The 21,678-nt window shown below is 45.0% G+C and overlaps 1 protein-coding gene across 1 annotated transcript in view; it reads left to right on the top strand.

Annotated features, from left to right (window-relative positions):
- Positions 1–21,678, top strand: part of SNX31 (sorting nexin 31) — a 68,513-nt gene that overhangs the window by 15,917 nt on the left and 30,918 nt on the right. The window contains exons 5-7 of the mRNA XM_078441664.2: positions 15,683–15,793; positions 19,891–19,981; positions 20,941–21,028. Coding sequence (XP_078297790.2) covers positions 15,683–15,793; positions 19,891–19,981; positions 20,941–21,028 — 290 coding nt within the window. The remainder of the gene's footprint in view (positions 1–15,682; positions 15,794–19,890; positions 19,982–20,940; positions 21,029–21,678) is intronic.

The following is a 21,678-nucleotide window of genomic DNA, read 5'->3' as shown; positions in this document are numbered from 1 at the left end:
AGTCAGACGCTCAACTGACTGAGCCACCCAGGCGCCCCTTAAATAGCTCTTAAAGCACTTAAATATCATGTGGCAACCTTAACATTTATGAAGTATTTGCTGCCATTAACAATGTCTTTTTTTCTCTTCCCAGCCATGCTGAGAGATTGCTTTCTGCAAAGATGATGTGTCTGCACATTTTTTTTTTTTTTTTTTCCTTTTTTGGTGTCCCCTTCCACTAGGTAGGGTCAAATGGGGCCTGGAGTTGTATTCCCAGACACGCTAGTCTCTGGTGATTAACTGCTTTAAGATAGCTTCTGTGTGATTCGAGTCCTCTGGCCCCTTCCTACCTCTGCTTGTCTCCTCCCGGACCAGGTCCGACTTTCACTGCACTTGGCGGCCCCTTTGAAAACCCAGTAAGTAGTTCAGGCTCGGGACAATTTTCAACATCTTCGAGGATGATTTTCCTTCTGGTTGTTTTCTGTTTGTCTCCAAAAGGAGGGTAAAACAGAGGTCACTTTGCTTCTAAAGATGTTTACAAAGGAGGTTAAAGATTTTGACAATGAAATTAAGGTGTTTTTTTTTTTTTTTTAATTTGATATTTATGGATTTATTTTTGAGAGGTGGGGAGGGAGGGGCAGAGACAGAGGGAGAGAGAGAGAATCCCAAGCAGGCTCCGCGCTGTCAGCGCAGAGCCCCGTGTGGGGCTCGATCTCACCATCCGTGAGACCATGACCCGAGCTGAAATCAAGGGTCAGACACTTAGCCGACTGAGCCACCCAGGTGCCCCAAGAAACTAAATTTAAATCAGGCAGGTGGTTCTATGCTCCTTGTGCCCCTGTCCTGCTCTATGCTGTCCCTTTTATTGTTCAGACGTTTAACAAATATGAAGTGCATGCCCGCTACGAGCCAACACCGCTCGAAAGGTGGGGGAGACACCAGCGAATGGCACCCAGTCCAGCTCACGGAGTTTACCGTCTTGTTGGGGAGACAGAAAGGTCACTGGGCATGTCGCTAAGTGTAATGAGTACTGTGATATAGGACCACACGCTGTGCCACAGGACCACGCGGCATGATACAGGGCCATGCTCCAGAAGAGAGTGGGGGCTGTGTTGAGATTTCTACCTTCTTAGCCCTCGTGCAGCATTTGCGGGCCCTGCCAGTGGCTTTGTGCCCACTTACCCCAGTGTGAAGGACAAATATCATTCTCTCTGCGTGACCGTGTGAGAAAAGGGCCGGAAGGCCCTGCCATAGGATGAGTGTGTGTCCGGGAGATCTTCCAAAGAAAGTGATATGTAAGCTGGTATTGGAAGATTTCTGGGGTGGGCAGGGAGATGAGATTATTATACTTTAGCTTTTTCTTCCCATTAGCGACCAAAACAACAAGCCACATAGTATCTGGCGGCCTGCAAGACTCAGGACGGATATTAGCAAAAGGGAAGCGGTAGCCAGTTAGTATTGGGGGTGAGTCTACTCCAACGTCCAGTAGACCCTTCCCTGACCGCCTTTCAGGGCCAGAGCGATTTATTGGTGGCGAATAGATGCCGTCAGCGCGGGAGAGATTCGGCCCACCAAGCTTGCAGCAAGATCGCTACTGCAGGGCGGGTGGGAGCCGGGAGAACTGGAATGAGCAGCGGTGATATGTGGATGTGCCAAACTGAAAGAGCCCAAGGAACAGGGATTAGGCAGTTTGCCCGCCTCAATATTACACAGACCCCCCCTGCATATTTTCACTGCTCCTGAAAGTGCTTGGCCTGCAGTTGCCAAGTGGTTATTGCTGGGCAATCGCATGCTCCTGGGCCTGGCTCTCCGGGATGCGGCAGGTACAAGAGCATCTTCCTGTCTCTGGGCAAGGACACGTGACATTCGAAACATGAACGCGTGCAAGCTTCCTGGCGCCCTTCTCAGGAGAGCCTTTATCAAGGATGATCAGATGCAGGCTGGAAAAACAAGAGGGATTTCCCTCTACAGGATGATTTAATCTGGGCAAGACCTGGTGCTTAATGCGCACTGTCTCATTTATCCTCTACAACTTGCTGAAGGAGGTGCCGTTAGTATCTCTTTTTCAGGTTAGCTAACTTGGCCAAGGGCACATATCTCAGAAGTGAAAGAGCTGGGATCTGAACCCAGGGGAAGCTGGATCCAGAGCCCCCGCTCTATTGGTGTTATGAGAAATTTCTAGAGTGGCGGTAGCCTGCCCAGCCCTGCCCCTAACCACGTCCCTCTTGTTTTGTGTGTCTGGACTCCCCTGACTTACTCCGTTTTCTGTTTTTGCCCTGTGGTCGCCTTGGAGATCAAGGCAATTTTGAAAAGGCAAAATTGAAGTCTTTAGACTAAAGACATTTTTATGTTCCTGATTCTTAAACTGCAGTGTTCTATGGCCTTGTGTGAACAACATGTGTGAGAAAAAGAAGACAGAGAAGGTATCTGGAGTAGCATTGTGTGCCTTGGAAGTTAGGGGCAACTTACTCAGGAAGTTTAGATCACTCTGGCTTTGTTCGGGGGGACCGGGGAAGTGACTCTTCCCCCATTTCCTCTTACGAATGTTTCCCTTACAGTGCAACGATTATAGCCCATTATTAAGTGTGATGGAAAGTAAGAGCTTGGCAATCCCAATGTGGATTTTCTTGGGTAAGAAACCTCAGGAATAAGGACCATGGCTACCATTATTCTGCCTCAGAGCAGAATACCAATAAAACACACTGATGGATCTTCTTGGAAAAATTCAAAAAATTCACAAGTTGTTAAATTCAATTTGAAAAGAATTAGAAAGGGTTTTGAAGGGTGTTGAGGGAGCCCATGGTATTAGAGGATTGCGACGTTTCTTAAAGACAAGTGCATTTGATTTTGCAGCATGAACTGTGTATTTTGATTCCTGATCCACCCTAGATCAAGATGACAGCCTAGGTAGGTTTTATTTTTTACATCCCAAATCCACGAAGTTGGCCTTTCCCCCTCTGATTGTGTTTTTGTATTGCTCTTACATTTTATTAATTATATATGTTCTGGCAAAATTCAAATACCACAAAGAGAGCCAAATTCCTCTTGGTCACCGCTCCGAATCTAAAACGTGTCACCTGTTGTGCACTTGCTTGTATCTCATAATATGAAGGTTTCTTACTGCCATTGTTTCTCCTCTTTGCCATATTGTCATAACATGTTCATTTTTCTTTAATCAAAGCAAAATGTGCTTGTGGTTTCCAAAGTAAAATGGCACTAAAACAGATTAGAAGAACATAAGCTTCTCCTGCTCTTCAGAAGCGGTGACTTTCAAATCTTTTAGTTTTTCTTCAGGTATTTAAAAACCTGGGGGTTAATGAGATACATCTCTAACTTTCTCTTGTTCTTCAACTTGTAGACATAATCTGCTGACTGTGATGGAGGGTGAGGATTGCCGCTTTCTTATATCACCTTCTTCCATTTCCTTCACCCCAATTTTGTTATGAAACTCTTTAAAAAAATTAAATTCTTAGCATTTTGATCCCTATAACATGTACAGATTTCTTACTACTGAACAAGTAATGTTCATGATTACTTTTACTTTCTTGAAAACTCTTATTTTTCCTGGAGTTAAAATGGCATCATGTAAAAGAAAAAAAAATACTTAGTTTTCTTTAAACATATGACTCTTTCAAAGCCCATGGAAGTGCTGAAAAGAGATATTTCTCCCATGGGAACCCCCCCCCCCTTTTTTTTTCTTGGTGGTGATCCACCCAGAGTCTCTGTGTTTCTGTTTAAGATGACAGGGACATGGGGTGCCTGGGCGGTGGCCCAGTCAGTTGAATGTCCAACTCTTGATTTCGGTTCAGGTCATGATCCCACAGTTGTGGGGTAGAGGCCAAGTTGGGCTCTGTGCTGAGTGTGGAACCTGCTTAAGATTCTTTCTCTCTTTCCCTCTGCTCCTCTCCCCCACTCACATGCTCTCTCTCTCTAAAATAAATAGATGAGAAAAAAAAAAAAAGATCAAAGAGACTTGAGTAGGTTTGCCTGCTAGTGGGGAGTAACCACTAGAGAAGGAGTTTGAAAATGGGAGTGGGTGGGGTTGGCCTCAATAATGAATGGCACAAAGTACTAAAGGAAGGAGGACCCAGCACAGACTGGGCTTGAGCAGAGGAAGGACACCTCTCACACTGAATGTGAGGCAAGGAGAGACACTGGGCATGACTACAGGTACAGTCCGAGGTGTGTGATTAGAAGTAGAGTGAGTCCCCTCTTGATGTTTCTTCTATGACTTGTAGAAGGTGAGGTCAACCGGTGGGAATGAGGAAGGAGGTAAATGTGGTTAGAGTCTTGGGGAAAGTGGAGAAGTTGAAGGAGAGTGTGAATCAGAACCCTGTTGGCTGAGGCAACTGGTAGAACATGTTGGAGAAAAGGAGGGAGATTGTGGGCCAGTGGCCACCAGTGTGTCTGATTCTAACCAATGGCAAAGAGTTGGGTGGTCCTTGAACCAAAACGTAATCAAATACCTAGGAATAAACTTAACTAAGGAGGTGAAAGACCTGTGCTTTGAAAACTATAAAACACTGGTGAAAGATACTAAAGATGTCATAAACAAATACAAGGATATTCTGTGCTCATGTACTGGAAGACAATAAATTGTTAAAATATCCATACTACCTGAAGCAATCTATAGATTTAATGTAATCCCTATCAAAATACCAATGACATTTTTGTGTATTTTGTGTATATGTATATTTTTATGGTTTCAGGTCTCATATTTAGGTCCTTATTCCATTTTGAGTTTATTTTTGTGTGTGGTCCAACTTCATTCTTTTACATGTAGCTTTCCAGTTTTCCCAAAACCATTTGTTAAAGAGACTTTTTTCCATTACATATTCTTGCCTCTTTTGTTAAAGATTATTGACCGTATAATTGTGGTTTTATTTTCTGGGCTGTTTAGTGCATTCCTTTGATCTGTGTGTCTGTTTTGGAGCCAATATTGTACTGTTTTGATTACTACAGCTTTATAGTATATCTTGAAATCTGGAATAGTGATATCTCCAACTTTGTTCTTTCTCCGGATAGTTTTGGCTATTTGGGGTCTTTTGTGGTTCCATAGAAATTTTAGGATTTTGGAGGCACCTGGGTGGCTCAGTCTGTTAAGCGTCCAACTTCGGCTCAGGTCATGATCTCACAGCTCATGAGTTTGAGCCCCGCGTTGGACTCAGTGCTGACAGCTCAGAGCCTGGATGGAGCCTGCTTTGGATTCTGTGTCTCCCTCTCTCTCTGCCCCTCCCCTGCTCGTGCTCTGTCTCTCAAAAATAAATAAACATTTAAAATTTTTTGAAAAAAAAAGAAATTTTAGGATTTTTGTTCTACTTCTGTGAAAAATGCTGTCGGTATTTTGATAGGGGTTACATTAAATCAGTATATTACTTTGGGCAGTATGGACATTTTAACAGTATTTGTTCTTTCAATACATGATCATGGAATATGTTTCCATTTGTGTCATCTTCAACTTCTTTCATCAGTGTTTTATAGTTTTCAGAATATAGGTCTTTCACCTCCTTGGTTAAATTTATTCCTTGGTATTTTGTTATTTTTTTGGTGCAATTGTCAATGGAACTGCTTTCTTCATTTCTCTTTCAGCTACTTCATTATTAGCGTATAGAAATAGAGTGGATTTCTGTATATTGATCTCGTATCCTGTGACCTTGCTGAAAATTTGTCAGTTTGGGTAGTTTTTTCATGGAGTCTTTTGGGTTTCCTCTGTTTAGCAATGTGTCATCTACAAATAGTCAAAGTTTTACTTCTTCCTTACCAATTTGGATGCCTTTTATTCCTCCCGCTTGTGTGATTGCTGTAACTAGGACTTCCAGTACTATGTTAAACAATAGTGTACATCCTTGTTTTGTTTCTGATCTTAGAGGAAAAGCTCTCAGTTTTTCACCATTGAGTATGATGTTTGCTATGGGTTTTTCTTATGTGGTCTTTATTATGTTGAGGTGTGTTTCCTCTAAACCTACTTTGTTGAGAGTTTTTATCATGCATGGGTGTTGTACTTTGTCAAATGCCTTTTATGCACCTGTTGAAACGATCATTTTTTTTACCCTCTTATTGATGTAATGTATCACATTGGATGATTTGCTAATCATCCACCCTTGCGTCCCAGGAATAAATTCCACTTGACTGTGATGAATGATTTTTTTTTTAATGTATTGTTGAATTTGGTTTGCTAATATTTTGTTGAGGATTTTTTGCCTCTGTGTTCGTCAGGGATATTGTTTTCTTTTTTAGTGGAGTCTTTATCTGGTTTTAGTATCAGGGTAATGCTGGCCTCATTGAATGAAGCTGGAAGCTTTCCTTCCTCTTCTATTTTTTGGATTAGTTTGAGAAGAATAGATATTAACTCTTCTTTAACTATTTGGCAGAATTTGTCTATGAAGTCATCTGGCCCTGGATTTTTGGTTTGGGGGAGGGCTTTTTTTTTTGTTTGCTGGTTTGTTTACTGATTCAGTTTCATTAATGGTAATCAGTCTGTTCAAATTTTCTTTCTTCCTGATTCAGTTTTGGGAAGTTATATGTTTCTAGCAATTTATCTATTTCTTCTAGGTTGTCAAATTTGTTGGCATATGATTTTTCCTACTATTCTCTTATAATTCTTTGTATTTCTGTGATGTTGGTTATTTTTCCTATTTCATTTCTGATTTTGAGTCTGTCTTCTCTCTCTGAGTCTGGCTAAAGATTTATCAATTTTATTGATCTTTGAAAGAACCAGCTTCTGGTTTCATTGATCTTTTCTTTTTTTTTTTTAAGTTTCCATTGCATTTATTTCTGCTGTAAACTTTATTACTTCCTTTCTTCCACTGCTTTCGGGTTTTGGGTTTTGTTCTTCTTTTTCTAGACCTTTTAGGTGTAATGGTTAGGTTGTTTATTGAGATTTTTCTTGTTTCTTGAGGGAGACCTGTATGGCTATAAACTTTCCTCTTAGAACAGCTTTTTCTGTATCCCAAAGATTTTGGACTATTGAATTTTCATTTTCATTTGTCTCCATGTATTTTTTGTTTTCATCTTTGATTTCCTGGTTGAACCACTCATTGTTTAGTAGCATGTTATTTAGTCTCCATGTATTTGTATTCTTTTCAGATTTTTTCTTGTGGTTGGTTTCTAGTTTCACAGGATTGTGGTTGGAAAAGATGCATGGTATGACTTTGATCATTTTGAATTTGTTGCGACCTCTTTTGTGGCCTAACATGTCACCTATTCTAGAGAATGTTCCATGTGCACTTGAAAACAATGTGTATTCTGCTGTTTTAGGATGGAATATTCTGAATATATCTGCTAGATCCATTGGATCCAATGTGTCATTCAAAGGCACTGTTTCCTTATTGATTTTCTGTTTACATAATCCTATCAATTCATGTAAATAGAGTATGAAAGTCCTCTATATACAATACTATTATTGTATTACTATCAATTACTTCCTTTATGTTTGTTATTAGCTACTTTATGTATTTGGGTGTTTTCATGTTGGGGGCATAAGTATTTACACTTGTTATATCTTCTTGTTGTTCTCTTTATGATTACGTAGTGTCCTTCTTTGTCTCTTGTTACAGTCTTTGTTTTAATTTGTTTTGTCTCGTATAAGTATTGTTACCCCAGCTTTCTTTTCACTTCCATTTGCATGATAATGTATCTCTGTCCCTTCATTTTCTTTTTTTAAAAAATTTTTTTTAACGTTTATTTATTTTTGAGACAGAGAGAGACAGAGCATGAACGGGGGAGGGTCAGAGAGAGGGAGACACAGAATCCGAAACAGGCTCCAGGCTCTGAGCCGTCAGCACAGAGCCTGACGCGGGGCTCGAACTCACGGACCACGAGATCATGACCCGAGCCGAAGTCGGCTGCCCAACCAACTGAGCCACCCAGGCGCCCCTGTCCCTTCATTTTCAATCTGTACGTGTCTTTAGGTCTGAAATGAGTCTCTTATAGGCAGCATAGATGGGTCTTATTTTTTTTATCCATTCTATCATTCTGAGTCTTTTGATTGGAGCATTTAATCCATTTACATTCAAAGTCATTATTGATAGCTATATACTGACTGCTATTTTGTTACTTGTGTTATGGTTGTTTTTGTAGTTCTTCTCTGTTCTTTCTTCTCTTAGTTTCTCCTAGTTTACTGACCTTCTTTAGTGATATACTTGGCCTCCTTTTTCTTTATTTTTTGCCTATTACTAGCTTTTAAATTGTGGTTACCATTATGTTCCTATATAACATCTTACACATGTAGTAGTCTATGTTAAATTAATGGTTGTTTAAGTTTGAACCCATTCTAAAAGCACTAAATTGTTATTCCTCTGTCTCCCACATTTTAGGTATATGGTGTCATATTTCACATGCTTTTAGTTTATGAATCCATTGACTTATTTTTATAAATATAGTTGGTTTTACTGCTTTTGTGCTTCCTAGTTTTATCATTTCTGCTTGTGGTCTTCTGTTTCCACTCAAAGAGTCCACTTTAACATTTCTTTTCAGGCTGGTGTAATGGTCATGAATTCCTTTAACTTTTGCTTGTCTGAAAAACTCTCTCTTCTTCTATTCTAAATGATAGCCTTGCTAGACAGAGTATTCTTGGTTGCAGATTTTTCCATTTCAGCACTAATAATACATTATGCCACTCCCTTCTGGCCTGTAAAGTTTCTGCTGAAAAATCAGCTGATAGCTTTGTGGGGTTTCCCTTATATGTAACTATCTTCTCTTCTCTTGCTGCCTTTAAAATTCTCTCTTTATCACTACTTTTTAATTTTAATTACTACGTGTCTTGGTGTGGACCTCCTTGGGTTGATTTTTGTTGGGGGCTCTCTGTGCCTCCGCATCTGGATGTCTGTTTCCTTCCCCATATTTGGGAAGTTTTCAGCTATTATTTCTTCAAATAATTTTTCTGCCCCTTTTTACTCTCTCCTCCTTCTGGGATCCCTATAATGCGAATGTTATTATGCTTGCTGATATGCTGAGTTCCCTTAATCTATTTTCATTTTTTATTATATTTTCTCTCTTTCCTGTTCAGCTTGATTGCTTTCCATTACTCTGTCCTCCAGGTCACCGATCCATTCTTTTGCTTCCTCTAGTCTACTGTTTATTTCCTCTAGAGTATTTTTAATTTCATTTACTGAGTTGTTCTTCTCTGGTTGGTTCTTTTGTACATTTTCTTTCTGGAAAGTCCTCCTCATGGAGGACTGTGGTCCTCCATGCTTTTCTCAAGTCCAATGAGTATCTTTAGGACCATTACTTTAAATTTGCTACCAGACATTTTTACTTACCTCTATTTCTTTTAGCTCTCTGGATGTGATTTTGTCCTTGTCTGTTTCATTCGGGACATTTCCCTCTGTCTCTTCATTTTGTGAACTCTCTGCGCCTGTTTCCGTGTGTTCAGAAAGTCAACTACATCTGCTCTCGAAAGTAGTGGCATTATGAAGAAGAGGGCCTGTAGTGCTCTGCAGTGCAATGTTCCCTGTTCACCTGAACCTCGTGTGTCAGGGATATCTCTTGTGTGTGATGTGCACCCTACTGTTGTGGCTGAGCCACGTTAGCCTTCAGTACAGTTGTCTGTAATGGCTCTCTTTGCCTGTTGTGGGCAGGGTTTGATCTCTGTGTTGTTACTGGGCCAGTCTGGGGTCGCCTTGGGCTTCAGTTGGCTCAGGCCAAGCACTTGCCAGAGCTGTGGTGGCACGAGACTGCAGAGCATTCTCCCTGCGATTGTCCCCTGAGAGCTTTCATTGGTGGGCAGGATCTGCAGTCAGGGCCCGTTGTCTGCCACCATCGCGCTGCTGGGACTGCAGTGCAACTTGGGGGGGGGGGGGGTCAAATTGAGATGGTGCTGACCCTTGTCAGAGGTGGTTGCACACTGCCATGCTTGGTGTGCCGCTTGGAATGGACTACGGAGAATATGCTGGAAAGTGTGAGTCTACCGGAGAACACGGGGACGGGGTGCACAGTGTTAGAAAGGTTTGTGCTGGTCTGCTTCAGGAGGAGGTCAGGGTGGAGGGGGCACGTCTGCAGGAGAATGTGGGGAGGCACGCTGCTAGTAAGGTAGGTAGAGAGTATTTGTGCTGAGCTTATTCCTGCAGGTATCTGTGTATCTTGGCTGGGGGAGAGGGAAGGGAAATGGTGCCTGCCAGCCTCTTTGTTTCTTGGACAAGTCTCCCAAAGGCCCCTCCAGCGCAGGCACGAAGATTAACAAACACATCTCTCTCCCGTACACCCAGGTGTTTTTCAAACGCTGCTTCTGTGCTGTATCTCAGCAGGGCAGTATATTATGCTGTTTCTTTAAGGGCCAGGATTTAGTTTCCATCATCCTCTGGCTCCCCCAGAGCCAAGCCCGCTGATTTGTAAAGTTTCAAGTGTTAAAAGCCCCACGAGTGATAAGAACTCGTGAAGTTAGGCCCCTATGGTTTTCAAAGCCAAATATTATGGGGATTCATCTTCCCAGTGTGCTGACAGCACAGAGCCCGACATGGGGCTTGATCTCACAAACCGTGAGATCATGACCTGAGCCAAAATCAAGAGTCAGACGCTTAATCGACTGAGCCACGTAGGCGTCCCAAAACCTTTGTAATTTCTTGAGTGTTGGGGGTAATCGGAGTGCCTTACACAAAGCTTCCGATATTATAAGCCTCTAGAATCTCTGGAAAGATCACTGTGTCTTGTTGAGTGCTAATGAGAAGACTGGTGGCTGGGGGCTCCTAGGTAGCTTCAAGATGGGGATTGGTGGAAAGCATAGTTACAGGGTTGGGATTTCCAGCCCCACCCCTGGTCTACAGGGGAGAAGCGCAGGGAAATTGAGTTAATAATCACACGTGATAAAGCCTATGTGATAAAGTCTCCATAAAAGTCCCTAAACTGTGGGGTTTAGAGAGCTTTGGAGCTGGTGAACATGCTCGGTGTGCCTGGAAAGGGCATGGAAGCTCTGTGCTCCTTTCCACATACCTTGCCCTAGGCACCTCCTCCATTTGGCTGGTTGTGGGTCGTTTCCTTTCTAATAAGTGGGCAATAGTAGGTAAAAGGAGCTTTCCTGCGTTCTGTGAGCCATTCTAGAAAACTACCAATCCTGAGGAGGGTGTTGTGGGCACTCCTGATTTCTAGCCAGTTGGCCAGAAGTGTGGGAGGCCTAGATTTGTGACTGCCACCTGAAACTGGGGAGAGGAAGTCTTGTGGCACGGAGCCCTTAACCTGTGGGGTCTGTCCTAACTCCAGATAGTGTCAGAAGCGGTGTGAGTAGAGAGAAATTGTGTTTTTCCCTGGAGTGTCCTGTGGGCAGTGTAAGGCCAGCGTGGGTCGTATAGTGGCGAGCATAGCCGCCCTCTGTGAACGACGTAAGGACGTTGGAGCGTTTTAGGCGAGGGAAGGACATTTTTAGATTTGCATTTTAAAATATCTCTCTGGCTCCATGTGGCGAGTGCTTTGTAGTAGGGTAAGAATGGAAGCGAGGAGGCCATCACAGGAGCCGAGGGAGAAGAGGTGTGAGTTGGGTCTAAGGGGCTGGCAGCGGAGAAGAAAAGTAGATAGAGTCAAGAGATTGTGTAAGATGTATAATTGACACAACTCAGACGTTCCTTGCTTCGATGTGAATGTTAAAATATCTTCCTGAGTATTTTCTTGAATCCTTTATATCTTATCTATTGGCACTGCTTCTAATCAAAGGTACGTAACTCCCTCCTCATTTCTTCTAACAATAACAGAACAACACAGCTGCCATTTGAGTGGTTTGCAGCAAGTGCCATTCCAACTTCCGCATGTTGCTTCCTTGAATCTTGACCGCAGCCCTGTGAGGCGGGCACTATTACTGCCCTTATTTTAGAGCAGAAGGAATGAGGAATACAGGGGGCAAATAGCCTCTCCAGGTTTACATAAGGTCACATGGGGCAGGTGTAGCCGCTGGGCTTGGAACCCATTTCTTCACAGGCTCCAGCCAAGTCCCTTGGTACCTGTGAGCAGATTACTGCGGCCACCTCTGAGTGTCCCCTACCCTCCAGTCTCTCTTCCTGCCCATTTTCACCACACTACCAGGCAAAATCTTTCCATCACTCCGTTTCCATCCTTCTGCTTTCTTCTGCCTTTTTTTTTTTAAAGGTTTATTTATTTTTGAGAGAGAGAGAACACAAGCAGGGGATGGGTGGGGGGGTGGGGGGGGGTACAGAGGATCTGAAGTAGGCTCTGTGCTGACAGCAGCGAGCCCGATGTGGGGCTCAAACTCACGAACTGTGAGATCACGACCTGAGCCGAAGTTGGACGCTCAACCGACTTAGCCACCCAGGTGCCCCCTTCCTTTTGCCTTTTAAAAAAAAATTTTTTTTAACGTTTATTTATTTTTGAGACAGAGAGAGACAGAGCATGAACGGGGGAGGGGCAGAGAGAGAGAGGGAGACACAGAATCGGAAGCAGGCTCCAGGCTCTGAGCCATCAGCCCAGAGCCCGACGCAGGGCTCGAACTCACGGATGGCGAGATCGTGACCTGAGCTGAAGTCGGCCGCTTAACCGACTGAGCCACCCAGGCGCCCCTGCCTTTTTAATAAAATCCTCAAGTGTCTGACTTCAGGGCCATCTATAATCTGACCTGCTCTCCCAATCCAATCTTTCTCACTTTTGTGGAGGAATTTAATAAAGGTATGCATTTATTTCATTTTAGCTGTTTATGTAATTTAGCTATCTTACCAGTCTGCAGTTTGGTCTGAGTTGGGAGTTGCACTGTGGTAATAAAAATTAATGCTAGGCTTTCCTTTAGAATCTTACCAAAAAGCAATAAAATTTTCATTCATTTTGTGAGTGTTTTTCCCCTGAGGTAAGAGATGTTTGTGATTATAGGCCCCAGAACACAAGAACCAACATCTAAGCAAAGGTGTTCCTAGAAAGAGACTATTTGCAGCAATAATTCTGGGGGAGCCCATTACCCCTGACTACCTGTATCTCAGCTAAATATGGAGCCTTGGGGACCCTGCTGTGTTTCATCATCAATCAGTTATCATGACTACAGGGGAACTAGGGAAATCTTCCAAAGGTCCCCTGGAAAGCAGAGGTGACGGAAGTGTGGCCTGAGGTTGTGTGGGAGCTCAGGGCCTGTGCTACGGTGCAGGGAAACCAGGCGTTCTGACATTTTGTGGAAGAACTTGGAGTGATTCTCAAAGGATGCCGGGAAGCGGACGGTCCTGGCACCAGACTCTTGGAGGAAAAACCTGGTAAGAGGATCCGCGTTTGCTGACTCAGAGCCCAGTTCTGACAGGGAGGAGCCACAGGACTGTTTGAAAAGTGACAAATTCCTGTCACACAGACAGAAACCTATTGCATGCGGAGGGAGGCAGCATACCATGGCACCTCATGCTGGTGTAGAGGGTGGCAACATGGTACTCGTGTAACTTATCCAAATTTGGACACTTTGAGAGTCAAAAAAGTGCTAGAGTTATTCCATTTGTATCGGACATTATAAAATGCAGGGCGGCTTCATAGAAATTCCTGGAACTATGAGAAATCTGCGTCCTCTTTGTGTACACATGGAAAGAGAACAGGCCCTCTGCTGTCCCTTCTCAAAAGGGCAGTAGTTCCATCACGAGGGACACAACCTCGTCCAGCTCTAATCACTTCCCAAAGGCCCCTTCTGCGCATCCCATCACACTGGAGGTGAGGGTCTCAGCACAGGCATTCAGGGGACGCCATAGCAGTGCTGGATGGGAGGCCTATTGTTGGGAATTCTTGGGTCCCTTGTTTAGATCCCAGGCCTAGAGTCACGTGGAGCTGGTCTGGAATCCTGCCTCTGCCATTCCCTAGCAAAGTGTCCTCCGGCAAATTACTTAACCTTCGTGAACTTTTACTCATCTGACGAAGGGGGATTAATACGCGTATCTGTCTCAAGGCATCGCTACAAGAGTTAGATGAGTTACCCTATGTGAAGCCGTTGGCACAGAGCACAATTATGAGTATCACGCGTTATCAATATATCTGTACATAATAAACATATGCATATTTATTCATAAATTATATACTATGTATACATGCTGGCTAAATGTGTAGATATTCATAAACATGGGGGGGGCAACCCTTTGAATTTGGAAAATAGCAGATTTTCTCTTCTAAAGTATTTAGATTCAGAATCAGAGAAACTTAGTAATTATAACACATGGTGGGCGGCGGCGGGCGGGGGAGGCAGGTGGGTCCTTAAAATTTAAAGACAAAGCTTGCCCTTTGATAACAAAATTAAGAAAAATGAGCCTGTCGCTAATATAGCTGGCCGGCTGAGGTACCTGGGCAATGCAGTTGTGCTGAGTTTCCCAGGAGCCTGTAAAACCTGAAATGTTATCTGTGGATGTAGGGAGGGTGAGGAAAAGGGAGGTGTTGCCTGTTGAGGGGAAAGGTCCCACTTGGTCAGCTTGCCTGAGCCCAATTCTGTGATCTGCAAACAATCTTACAATTGGTCATTTGGTTCTTCTCTCCCCGCCTGGTACCAGGAAGGCGGTAACCTAGGCTGGGTGCACATTGTCTTGGCACTAAGAAGAGATTACCCTCCACCCCTCTGTATTACTAATATTCTGACTTGTATAGTAGGCTTAGGACACAGAAAATGATTTGAGTGACTCTTGTCTCCGTTCTCCCCAGGAGAATATGTAACCACTGCCATTCTCAATGCCTAGGAAAGAAGTGAGCTCCTTGCCTACAGTGAATGTGTTGGTGCATTCGGGTTTAATCCTGTTGTAGAGTTGGGATGAGAGAGGCTCTGACCTGAATCAGCCTCCCAGAGATGAGGCAGTCCTGCGGACCCACAGCATCCCATTTGGGAGGTGCTAAAAACAGCCTTCTGCCAGATGCAACTGCCCCGCGAGGCTCAGCTGAGCGGCCACTGGCCGTGCCTCCTCCTGGGGTCCCCCGCTCTGTGGTCACTGAACATCAACTCCAGCTTCACACTTTCCTCCACTCTGAAGGCTTTCCAGTGTCTCTAGCCTGTCCTTGACATTCCAGAACATTTCATCCAAGAACTTCACAGGTCCCCAGATTTGCAGTAGTCTCTAGCACATAGGTATCCCCTTGCAGAATGCATAAATGTTAGCAAAGTAGGGCTGAGCTGGGAGTGCTGGCCCTCAGGTGGATGCTTACTCACCTGATAGTGACATGCTTCTTCATTCAGAAGACTTTTTAAAAAAAATTTTTTTAAAGTTTATTTGTTTATTTTGAGACAGAGTGAGTGAGCAAGGGAGGGGCAGAGAGAGAGGGAGAGAGAGAGAATTCCAAGCAGGTTCCACACTGTCAGTGAAGAGCCCAATGCGAGGCTCGAACCCACAAACCATGAGGTCGTGACCTGAGCCGAAATCAAGAGTCAGACGCTTAACCAACTGAGCCCCCCAGGCGCCTCCATTCAGAAGACTTTTATGGGACTTTTAGGGATACCTGGAAATATTCAAAGTGAAAATTAAAATCTGAGATTCCCCAGGGTCAGGTGGATTTTATCAAAAGCTTTTTTTTCCCTAAAATGGATGCCTTGTTGTTTATTTGAAAATTATTCAAGCGGCATGTCATTGCTTTGTCTCGGCCCCTCCACACCCCTCCTCACCCCAGCACATCCATCAAAACACCATCCCCCAAATCTCTGCAGTCAGCTCTGTGTGTTTCTGGGTAATGTATGCCCTGAGGGTCCAAGTAGAGGAAGCTACTGACTTTTCCTGCTCCGTGTACCCCATTGAAGGGACTGGGGGGCTCACCTGTGCTTTCCCTTTGCTTGCAGGACACATTTAGCATCACGATCAAGACAGCGGCTCTGGATATATTTCTGCCTGATGGAAGGAATATTCAAATCGAAATTCTAACATCAGATACTGCTGAAAGAGTTCTAGAGGTAAACTTTGTCTCAACTCCAGCTCCAGAACTGAATTCAGGAATCATTCTGTTTGAGGGCAGGGACTAGGATAAGGTTACCTTCCAGAAGCTTCCTGCCTATCATTTTACTCTGGATGATGTATCTGTAGAGACGCTGGATTTTCTGGGAGACTGACCAAGGAATCTGAGCTACAACTTATCCTCCCGGGCATCTTTGGTTTTACTCTCCCCGTGGGCATCAACTTCCCAGACATCTTTTAGGCCCTTCCTAATACGGCTGTCAGTTTTCTGGGACTCAGCCAAAGATGTGCCCTGGAGATATGCCAAGTGCTTTATTATGGGATGCCCTCATAGTTGGACGCAGGAAGGGGAGTGGAGTCCAGATGAGTCTGAAACAGGCTGTATCCAGGTAGGCTGGTGACAGGTTCTGGCAGAGTGACAGCAGATTTCTCGAAGGCTGGAGTAATTGTCCCTCCTGTCCCACAGGAAACCAAAACTCCAGCAGGTCTAATTCTGCATCCAGAGGGCCAGACCTGAGTTTAAGCTGGTTCTGTGAGGACTCTGAAGACAAGACACAGAGACTGTCCGCCCCGTCTTTAGATGTGGCTAATACCAGCTCTGTCCCTGGGGCCTTTCCTCCCTACCCTGGGTTTCAAGGGAACACGAGCTTCTCACACCCGCATACTGCTCCCAGGTCCTTTTTCTTTGGAGGGTGTTAGTTCTAATCCTCTAGAGAAGTATGTGCGGGAAAATATAAAGTTATAAACAGGTGGAAGTGAGAAAGTTTCTAGGGGCCTTCCCAAGAACAGAATGTTCTTGCACTGGGGACATGGTACCTGACACCTTCTAGGTAGGAAACGAGCCATCCCTGTTGGGCTCCCAGCCCTCAAGCCCACCTTTACCTGAGACCATGGGGTGGGGGAGCCTCCTCCCTGAAACACGGCTCCTCTTTCCAGCCTGGAGGTTCAAGAAGGCCCATGCCCTCCTGGCCTCCAAAGAGCAGTTTTGTCCCCAGGCTAGGAAACATCCCTTCTCTGGGGTCTTTGCTCTGCCCAAGAGTGATCATTTTTGACCTTCCTTCCTACAAAAGTCACTGCACACAACCTTTTTTGCCTCCTGTATTGCTGGCCTCATTGAATGAGATCTGCAGCCACCTCATTCCTGAGGCCATCCATTGAGAAGTTACCGTAGGGTCCCCTTCCGTCACCCCCTGACTCCCAAATCCTACTAATCTTGTGCCCCAAGTCTTTCTCCTGATAATTCCTGTCTCCCCATTTCCTCCTCTCCATCCTTATCCTAGTTCGAGCCCTCATTTCTCAGCTAGATTTCGATAGCAGCCTCCAAACTAGTCTCTGCTTCCAGTCTTGCCAACCTTCTACCCTGGCTTCCAGAGTGATATCTCTAAAAAAGCATCAAAGGCCCTTGCTGCTTAATGCCTCAGGGGATTTATCCCCCAAAGCCCCCCAAACACAAAAACATGGTTCCGTAAATTGCCTTCCCAGGACCTGCACAGGGGGAGGCTGACATAGTGAAGGAGGAGGGCAGTAAGTCTATGGTTCCACAATACTATCTTTTTTGCTCAGTTTCTCTCATAACAAGGAGCAGAAGTTTAACAACGTACATTCGTGATCTCAGACAATTATACCTTCCCTGTTCTAATCACACCGACTTGTGAGACATTCAAACCCCAGACACTGACATCATTAGCATCAAATAAGTTTACCTGGAGGTGAGCAGGTACCAAAGCGAGCAGTTGGTCAGGCAGACATGTGACTTCTCTTCCAGGGGCTGGGAGATTTTCCAGCTTGCATAAAAATATAATTTAAATTTTGTAATTGAGAATCATTTTGGGGGGGGGGGGCGCCTGGGTGACTCGGTGAAGTGTCCGACTTTGGCTCTGCTCATGATCTCATGGTTCATGGGTTCAAGCCCTGTGTCAGGCTCTCTGCTGTCAGCCCAGAGCCTGCTTTGGATCCTCTGCCCGACAACCCCCCCCCCCCCGCCGCCCCTCCTCCACTTGTTCTCTCTTTCCCCGCCCCCCAAAAAAACCTTAAAAAAAATCATTGTTTACATCTCCTCAAGCATACTTTCCTCCACCCTCCACCTCCCTGCCATCCTGCTGGGTTTCTTAAGGACCAGCAACAAGATAAAATCTCTTTTGGGGGTTTTACACATTTGTGCTAACGTGGTTTTGCTGATGGTGCTTATGTTTTGAAATCTCCTTAACGTTTGCTAAGAAGACAATATCATTGTGTCTCTTTTTTGTCCATGCTTACTCCTCTCGAAAGAAGGTATGTGTGTTTATGTCCTTATAAATGAAAAAGCCTTCTCCATTCTTTTCCCTACTCCTTTATCTGCCCTAGCATGTAAGCTTGCTGTTTTCCCCGAACGGATCCGAGAAGAGAGTAATCAGTCTGAAGGGACGTGGCTCATCCTCTAGGAAAAGATGTCTTTGCAATCTGTTACTTACCAGCACACACTCACCCTTGCACACACAGGGGCGCTGTGTTTGGTGTGGGGTGTCTGCAAGGGCATGGGGAAGGGTGAGATAGGAAGCAGGCGAACGGGGATGCGCCTTGAGTGAATGTCGTAAAACATTCCCGGGCCCTTCCTTATTTTCAAAGCTATGCCGAGCACACCCACTCATATCACGCACCTAGTAAGACTGCCTCATGAGGCAATTTACAGATCTCTGACAAGAAAAGTGCCCCCTTGGAGCCTGGTGTTTGTACGACTGCCACCTTGAGAACCCGGAGCCATGGTTAAAGCATCAGCTCACACCCCTGGCTGTGGAGGTGAAATCCTCGAGTGTTGCAGAGGTGATCTAGTGAATTCAGAGTGTGCAAACAAAGAAGTCACACTGCAGCCCAGGCTTAAGTGGGGGGCGGGGGTGGGTGAGGAAGGGGAGAATCTGTGGTAGCATGGACATTCCTGCTAAGGAAAGGTGAGTGAATATAAAACATTATGACGTTACAGCCTCATGACCCGCTGGTAGAAATGAAACCGTGGGTGTTGAAATGAAAGCCGTTTGATGTAAAGGTCAGGAAGGAATAGGAAAGGAGAGCAGCCTGTGCCTGGGATCCGAGGTTGCGCTGAGCAAATGGCGTGTAAATTAGACTTGACCGTCACAGGAGGCGCCAGACAGAAGGGGGCCGGGGCGGGGGGCGGGCAAAGGTGGCCAGTAGCTTGTACACTTTTCTATGGCAGCCAGTTGGCGGGAAACGTCCCTTCTCTGAGAATCCAGCCCGCAGGAAGGTAAATTGGGGTGAGGGCCCCAGGGGGCAGGTATCACAGAAGGACAGATGTTCGTGGAGAATGGCTGGTGCCCTCCGGTGGATTAAAACGACCAAACTATCTGGGAGATACATCCCTGTCCCAGGTGGGACAACCAGCCTCAGCGGAGGCCAGGTTCATGTCCATAGTGTTGGAGCTGATTTTTATTTTCTTCACTCTAATTTTTTTGATTTCTAAATTTTCTAAAATCAATGTTATCATTTTTAGATTCAGAAAAGATTCCCTTTTTTTAAAAGTTTTTATTTATTTATTTTCGAGAGCGAGCGTACTTGGGGGAGGGGCAGAGAGAGAGAGGGAGACAGAATCCTAAGCAGGTTCTGAGCTGCCAGCACAGAGCCCGATGCGGGTCTTGAACCCGCAAAACCACGAGATCTTGATCTGAGCCAAAACCAAGAGTCAGCCGCTTAACCGACTGAGCCACCCAGGCACCCCTGGAGAAGATTCCTTTTAATATCTGCAGCCCATTAAAGCACTTTCTATTGATGTTTACAGGCAATTTCTTTTTTTTTTTTTTTTTAACATTTATTTATTTTTGAGACAGAGGGAGACAGAGCATGAGCAGGGGAGGGTCAGAGAGAGAGGGAGACACAGAATCTGAGACAGGCTCCAGGCTCTGAGCTGTCAGCCCAGAGCCCGATGCGGGGCTCGAACTCACGGACCGCGAGATCATGACCTGAGCCGAAGTCGGACGCCCAACCGACTGAGCCACCCAGGCACCCCTACAGGCAATTTCAAATTCTGCATATCATGGTAAGCATGGCAGACACTCTCCCAACTCCCCCCCCCCCCCCACCCTTTTCTTGTCTTTGTTTATTTCTCAAGGTGGTGTCACACAAAATTGGACTGTGTCAGGAGCTCTTGGGCTACTTTGGCCTCTTTCTCATTCGGTTTCGCAAAGAGGGCAAGCTCTCTGGTAAGGAAAGAAGGAATGCAGGGCAGCCGGGAGATGGGGTTGGGCAGGTGTGGGCACGTGCTCAGCCCAGGGGATGCAGGAGATACCGCCGAGTAGGGGCGATGCGTGGTCCCTACTACTGTTCTCGGTAGTCCCTGGATCAAAAGTTGGGGGATGGGTGGTTGTGTCTGTGTTCAGGGTGAGCTGGGGATGAGCCACTCCAGAAAGCTAGCATGGACCACAGCAAGATGTCAGGCCCTTACCAGTAACTGCACTTGGTCTTGTGCCTGCCCTGGTCCCAGTCCTAATGTCTGTCTCACCTTTACCCTTATGGCCTGGCTGCTGGCCACCAGCCATGCCCCGGCCTCCCTCTGGAGTGCTGGACTTTGGATGTCAGGACATCCCATCACGCTATCGCTTCTCCTCGTTAAGGAATGTTTGCTATAAAATGTGGATGCCATAAATAAGTTCTCAGATTCTTAAAAAACGTAAGGAGTTAGTGAAAGACGACAGTGTGGTCCACATGGCTTTTGCTTTCCTCTACAGTGCATTTCTAGATATTACAAGCTATTTAGTTGTGAAATGGTATCAATTATCTGAATGCCATTTACACATGTTCTCAAGAAGCTGCAGGGAAGTGGTTTTGAGTGGGAAGTTAAGGGGTTTGTGTGTTGGCTTCACCACTAAGATCTGTGGTGTGCTGGCGAAGGCACTAGACCTCTCTGGAACTCGGTTTCTTCATCTGTATTGCAGTGGAAAGTACCCCTTACCAACAGTGCTGCTGTTTTATGAGGGTGAAATGCTATTTATCATTTGGATGAATTTCAGAAAGTTAAAAATTACATACAAATGCGAGAGAATGTGATCAGGGTGATTTTATTCTTTCCAATGGCAACGCTTTATTTTCTCATTTCGAAGCCTCTGTATGTAAACTGTTTGTGCCGTTTCAACCAGGAAGACTCCCTTTCCCCTTTCTCTAGTCATGAAAAAACTGGCGGACTTTGAACTCCCTTATGTGAGTCTCAGAAGTGCTGGAATGGAAAACTGCAAGGTTGGACTCCGGAAGTGGTAAGCATTTGCGGTGATGGTAGGTATTTGAGGATGTTTTCGGTTCCCGTTGAGATTTTGTCGGTCTCACCGTATCAGCTCACCACCTAACAGCTAGAGAGGGACCAGGAGCTTGCGGAAGGTTGAGAGGAAAGCAATAAAGAAGGGAGAGTGGGGAATGAACCAGAATATTTGTCCTAAAGAATGCGATGTTGAAGATAACTCCCACTGGTCTCCAGTAAGTACTTGAGGGATATTGTCACGAGGATGGTGGCCCTGAAGGTAAGTCTTGAAAAGCAAGTGCTGTTGGGGTGGGAATCAAAGCAGGAATTATGAGAAATGGCAGGTCACGGGCTTGCTTTGGAATGGATTATCAACTGTACTAATTGAAGGAATTTATTGATGATTACAAATAGGTGCAATTCATCTGTTGCACTGTGGTGTTCCCTAAGGGCAAAGGGTGGACTCCAACAACTTGCAGTGAATTTGAACTCTTAAGTATTTGGCTTACATTCTTAAAGGATTCCAGTAACAAATGCGTATAAACCAGGGCCAGCCATGTTCGTAGACTGACTGAACACCTTGCAGAAAATACTATCCTTTCCCCCAGAAACAAGAAGCCCTATGGAAAGCGAACGAACAGAAAATAACAAGAAGCAGGACACTTCTCT

This window comes from Panthera onca, chromosome F2, assembly GCF_046562875.1.
Source record: "Panthera onca isolate mPanOnc1 chromosome F2, mPanOnc1 haplotype 2, whole genome shotgun sequence".
In the NCBI taxonomy this organism is placed as follows: Eukaryota; Metazoa; Chordata; class Mammalia; order Carnivora; family Felidae; genus Panthera; species Panthera onca.
This window is presented reverse-complemented; position numbering and strand designations above follow the sequence as displayed.